This window comes from Oppia nitens, unplaced genomic scaffold (genome assembly GCF_028296485.1).
Source record: "Oppia nitens isolate AA-2021 unplaced genomic scaffold, nextdenovo-longstitch-racon4-pilon3 scaffold13_pilon_pilon_pilon, whole genome shotgun sequence".
In the NCBI taxonomy this organism is placed as follows: Eukaryota; Metazoa; Arthropoda; class Arachnida; order Sarcoptiformes; family Oppiidae; genus Oppia; species Oppia nitens.
The window spans coordinates 1,714,089-1,720,714 of NW_026533192.1; the positions used below are offsets into that span (position 1 = coordinate 1,714,089).

The following is a 6,626-nucleotide window of genomic DNA, read 5'->3' on the forward strand; positions in this document are numbered from 1 at the left end:
TTTAAATCAATAATTAAAACAATTATTGCAATGATTATATGTTATTAAATAAATTCACTATAAATGATATAAGAAATATTGACAATTAATATTTGTGTTTAATTATTATTATTAAATAATGATCTGCCGTAAGATATTTGCTTATTATAACTTTCTATGACTACAGGTTTGTTGCTTTGTATACCTTATCATTTATATACTATAAATTTTGGTAATTTTACAAAATAAATAAAAATTTTCTAATTACAAATATTTAGAAATAATGTCCTCAAAATGTTTTCACTTACCAATATATTTATTTATAAATTAATATATGTGACTTACAGGTATTATTTTTATAGTTTTTAATACCGGTAATTATTTTATGATAATAATTATGTGATATAAACAAAACCCCAATGACTAATTTAATTTATTAATAATCTTATAAATTTTTATTGTATTTTAAATTTATTATATGATTATAATTATAAAATATTTGTCATTTGATCAACGTTTTGATTACAGTATTCAATCAATTGTTTGACAGCTGTATTAGTATCGATGTCCACATCATCCGATGTTAGCATTTGTTGGCAAATATTCACAAATATATGCAATTTTGTCAAAACATACGGATTCTAGAAATAAAATTTGAAATAAATATAAATTACCGGTAATAACAATTTGACATTATATATAATGTAATTTAAAATATAAATTAATACCTGATTTTGATTAAAGCATTTTTCATGACAAGTATCTACAAGTTGTTGATAACATTTTCTATTAGTTAACTCTTGTCTAGTATTTAATATAGACTCAGTTTTATCAGTCATCAAATGGCTAATAGTATTGACATATTCTTCAAAATGTTTGTCAATTAATTTTCTGCCGCTTAGTAAACGATTCAATTCGTTACTATATCTGAAAATAAAAATTTTATACAATTAGTTACAAAATCTATATAAACTGCTAAATGAGAAAAACAAACTCTAATTTTTCATTAATATCATCAGTCAATTGAATCTTCATTTGCAAAGAATATATTGCAATATCTTTGATGAGAACTGATCCGCCAGAATATTGTCCATTATTTACTATATTGTTATTATTTGGTCGGGTTTTCCCTTTGCCTAAAATTTATATACCATATCATATGAAAATCAAATTTGATTACAATTAGATTATATATATATATATAATGAACAAACCCATGAACTGAGAAGCGGGTAATTTGCCAATAGATAAGTCTCCGTATTGTTGTGAGTGTTGCAGATGAGTGACACCTGGTTTAACTGTGGCCACCACTTGACTCTTAAGATAGTCATATTGTTGCTGAAGTGTCACTTTGTCGAGATCATTGTGCTCACTGTGATTGAGCCAATGATAAGTAAAATGATCAGCTATTTTAATAAACAATATATTAATATAACAATATAATAATAACATATAAAACTAACCTAAACAATATTCAAAGTCATCTCTGCAGAACATCATCCAACCCAACTCCCCGGGCATTGTTGCCGTCACCGCATAAACGTTAATATTGTTGGGCAATAATTTATCAAACATTGATCCTATTGTTTGACAATTAAAATATTTTAATATAATATTTTACTTAGTATTACATTTTCTTAGAAATAATTTGATTCAATTACCTGATTCACAGGCCTCGAGATAAAAGACTAATTTTGCGAACATTTTATTTTCATACATATATTTGAGCGCATCGTTCAACTGAGTATTTTTTAGATATCCCTTTGGAAACATTATTTCACCTAAAAATATAAATTTAAAAAAAACAAAATAAAATTTAAAAATAATTAACAAAATTACCATTTCCTCCATGGTCATTAAAATGAATAAACACATGATCTTTTGGACCACTTTTCAATACTTTTTTTCCTTTTGCTTCCAATTGTTTATCACCTTTAATAACACCCAAAAAGTTCTGTATATATTTATATTTATTTTTAGTTTAGAAATTTATTTTCATATTTCTATAATAATAATAATAATATCTACCTCTGGTGTCACATCAACTCCTGTATAGTGTTTGGGTACCCCGTGATAAACATCTGTACCATTGGGCTCATTGATGATAACACCAGGCGTTGGATTTCTTGCATAGTTTGCAATATCATCGAAATGCATAACAATTATACGTTCATCAGGTATACCATTATTACGGAAAAAATGATACGCGTGATATACACTTGACTTTAAATATAGTTAATTGTGAGATTATATAAAAATAAAATAATAGGTGTTTTTAACTTGATATTGAATAAAACATTTTTTAAAAAAAATACATCAAATAACATGAATTTAAACTTACTTGCATTTCATAGTTAAACCAATCCTTAGCACCGGCACAGAGGACAACCCATATGTTGCCATCAAAACTGTCGGTCTCTCGTATCGATACAATGGCTGTATTGGCCACATATATCAATGCGAATAATATTGCTAAATATTTATTCATTTTAAGATTTTAGTAAAAAAATATAGAAATATTTGTTTTTATATAAATGTTTTATGCAATAATGTGACTAATTTATTGAAAAAATAGATAATTTTGATATATAATATTAATTATAGTACAGGTATTATATCAACCTTTGTTGGTATACTAAAACATTTGATAAAAAATATTAAAAACATTAAAGATATTTTTAATAAGTATATTATTACAAAATAATCTAATATTTTTGAAAATTTTTATTGTTAGTCAATTATTTCATCCAATTTAAAAATAATTTGTAATTATTATTAATTAGTATACTTTAATATCTTATCGATAAGTAATTTTTAAACAAAAAGCTTTTAAGTTGATATAACAGTTTTTATACAAAGAAAATATTTATACATTCATTCAATGTGTTTGTCAATTAAATTACTAATTAAATTATGGATAATCTGAATTTTTTTGCATTTTTTATTTAATCCATTTACATAAACAAGATTAAGAATTTAAATTAATCCGTTAATTACAATTGAATTTAAATGTTTACTCTACATATGATAACTTAGCTAACACATCATAATAAAATAATAATCATTTTATGTAAAAAATATTTCATAATACAGATACTGTAATATTATCAAAACAATTTATGTTGCTTAAAATGTCAAAATAATTTAAATTTACACAATTTTACAAATTTAAAAAATCATTATAATTTTAAAAAATAAAATAATTAGATTATAATCATATAATAGTTATTGAATATATAGATTTGTGTGACAATGAGTTTTTCATATGACATTATACTCATAATCTAAACATAAAAATTAGAAAAGATAATACAAGTTCTTAGAAGTTATTATTAGTTCAAATATGTTTAATATCAAATCATATTGAGTTCTGTATATATTTTATATAAATACAGAGAAATAAGTTTATTTATTTTTTATTAAAGAATAATTAAGTTTTAAAAAGAAAAATCACATTAATTAATAAAATGAAATTATTATTATTATTATTAACATTAGTTTATTATTCAGCAAATGCTGTACCAATAGAAGAATATGACTTTAATGGTACCAATTGGGTAGTATTGGCATCGGGAGGAGGTATGAGTTTGGAGTATTCAATTGAGGTATATTATCTATAAATATATTTGTTAAATGTAAAATTATATAATATATTATATTAATTAGGCGGATGTATATCACGCCTATCAAGTTGTCCGCTCGCGTGGAATACCCGATAAAAATATTATAGTAATGAATTTGGATGAAGTGGCGTATAGTAAACGTAACCCAACACCTGGAATAGTTGTTAGTAAACCGGGTGGTCCTGACGTTTATCATGGAGTACCTAAAGACTATGTACACGAGGAAGTGACACCATTGGTATATAAATAATTTATTTATTAAAAAAACAAATACAATAAAATTTTTATAACAGAATTTTTTGGCTATACTTCGTGGTGATCCAGTACTGGCACGAAATGGCAAAAAAGTTGTCAAATCTGGACCTAATGACCACATTTTTGTTTATTTTATGGACCATGGTGCAACTGGTATTTAATAACTATTTAAATTTTATATTAATTAATAATAAATAATTTTTTTATTATTAGATTTAATATGTTTTCCGAAAGGACGGCTGTATGGAGAAGAGTTGAATAACCAATTGATCGAAATGTATAATCAGAAAAAGTTTGCAAAACTTGTATTTTATATCGAGGCGTGTGAATCGGGTATTATATTTGGATATTTACATATATATAAATAATTACATATTAATTATATTAATATTAAATATAATTAAATTTTTTCATAGGTTCTATGTTTGCAAAGTTGTTACCAAAAGATATCAATGTATATGCAGTGACCTCATCGGCACCGACTGAATCCAGTTATGCCTGTTGTTATGACACACTTAGACAAGAATTTCTTGGTATAATCAAAATTATTATTATTATTATTATTATTATTACTATACTATAAAATTATGAAAAATACAAATTTTAATATACAATTTTACTATTGAATATAATACCATAAATTATAATTATATAATATAGCTGGATATTTTAATTATCATTGGATGTTAAATAGTGAACAAAATGATTTAACTAAAGTAACACTTGAACAACAGTTTGTATATATTAGAGATCATACGGTTAATAAAGACCCGGCTATTAATGCTACAAATGGACAACACGCGCAACAATACGGTGACCTATCTATAGGCAAACTACCCGTCTCTTTGTTTTTAGGTCAGTCATAGTATATTATTAGTTTAATTTAATATAACTTAATAATAATATTATTTTCTATACATTTAGGCAAAGAAAATCCTAAAAATATAACTGAAAAACGCTTTAATATTAATCCCAAAACTGAAGATTTAATTAATACCAGAGACGCTGATATATATTTGCTTCAAAAGCGTATTGAAGAAAATGATGATTTAAGTGAAAAACAAAAGTAACTTTAAATAATATTTTTTTTATATTTAAATTTATATTATTATAAATTTATCTATTTTACAGATATGTTGAAAAGTTAAGACAACTATTGAATAACAGAAAACTTGTAGACAAACACTTCGAGCAATACGTTCACTCAATTCAACATTTATTAGGCATTCAATCATTTAATGATATTAACAATGTTTTGAATACAAGACAAGAGCTCAACAATAGACAGTGTTATAGACAAATGGTCGACACATTTGACGATAAATGTCTTAATATAAATAAAGTATTTAATTATAAATATATTATTATTTATTTATTAAAAACTATTTTTATTACAGAATTACTATGTATTGCAAAAACTGAATGTTTTTGTGAATATATGCGAGAAATTGAATGAAACCAATGATATGAACACTGCTGTCAATGCATTGATAATGTACTGCAATAACAACTATATGTCATCACTAGTAGAAAATGTTGTGTAAATTTGTTTTAATATAAAAATATTTGTTAATAACAATAATTAAAATAATATAGTATAAAATATATTATTTTAATTATTGTTATTAACAAATATTAAATATTTTTTAATTATAAAAATAAAATCTATTTTTTATAATAATTTATATATTAAATAAAATATAAATGCAACTTATTTTTAACACGTATTTGGTGTACAAAAACTATAAATGTCATAAATGCTAAAAGTTATTGTTTAAATTTTAAGTAATATGATGATGAATTGATAATACAGTATGTTATTTTACTTAACAGATATTTTATAATAACTTTGTATCAATCAATAAGTAAAATAAACTTATCCTTACTTATTTAATTTGTACTAGTTTATATGTGCAATTTGTTTTTATAAAGCTTATTTCAATCACTGATATATATATACATTTAACAACATTTTGTTAAATTAGATTAAAACTCAATTACATAATTATAACTTATACTACTAAGACAATTGATATTAATAATTACTAAAATTATTATCAATAATTTAATTATATTTTGTCACATGTATATAATAAGATGATAATTTATGAGTCAGACAGTGATAAAACGTTAACTCTTATAATTAAAACAGAATTTTTTAAATTTATTTTTTTAAAACTATTTAGTAATTTATTATATAATTAATTACGGAGATAATTATTATTAAAAAAAGATTCATTGATATATTTAGAATGTGATTGTATGCTTATTAAACTATTTATCTAACAATTGCATAAAACAAACATACATACTGTAAGTAAAGTAATTAATACTATTTTATAAAAATATATTTCTAGTTTAAGATTAAACAAATGTATTATACCAGTGACCTTGCCTAATTAACAACCATTGATTTAATTGGATAAATATAAATATTTTAATAAAATACTTAAATATTGCCAATTTTTAAAATAATTGCTTTGGCCTATAATTTATTTTATAAAATGGATATAATAGTATTAAAATTGATATTATATAAAATTATAAGGAAATTATCTAAAATATAATAGTTTTTTATAAGAATTGTAAAGAATATAAATAGAATATATATATATTATATATATAACTATTAGAGATCATATGGTTAATAAAGACCCGGCTATTAATGCTAGGGAAGGACAACACGACCAACAATACTGTAACATATCTATTGTCAAACTATCAGTCGCTATGTTTTTGGGTCATTCATAATATAATGTTAAACAACTT

General features: G+C 22.8%; 2 protein-coding genes across 2 annotated transcripts; one reads left to right on the plus strand and one right to left on the minus strand.

The window, feature by feature from the left end:
* Positions 1-467: 467 nt before the first annotated feature.
* On the minus strand, positions 468-2,475 carry LOC128960337 (legumain-like). The gene is made up of 9 exons (XM_054306412.1): positions 2,321-2,475; positions 2,008-2,202; positions 1,819-1,933; positions 1,641-1,760; positions 1,443-1,559; positions 1,194-1,385; positions 974-1,115; positions 708-906; positions 468-620 (listed from the first exon to the last, which is right to left on the minus strand). The coding sequence occupies exons 1-9, from the start codon at positions 2,465-2,467 to the stop codon at positions 468-470; spliced, it is 1,380 nt and encodes a 459-aa protein (XP_054162387.1). The 5' UTR covers positions 2,468-2,475.
* Positions 2,476-3,401: 926 nt separating this feature from the next.
* Positions 3,402-5,401, plus strand: LOC128960348 (legumain-like). Its single transcript, XM_054306423.1, has 9 exons — positions 3,402-3,584; positions 3,646-3,840; positions 3,896-4,010; positions 4,071-4,190; positions 4,274-4,390; positions 4,518-4,712; positions 4,782-4,923; positions 4,989-5,199; positions 5,255-5,401. Exons 1-9 carry the CDS (start codon positions 3,447-3,449, stop codon positions 5,399-5,401), a joined length of 1,380 nt encoding a protein of 459 aa, XP_054162398.1. The 5' UTR covers positions 3,402-3,446.
* The last annotated feature ends 1,225 nt before the right edge of the window (positions 5,402-6,626 follow it).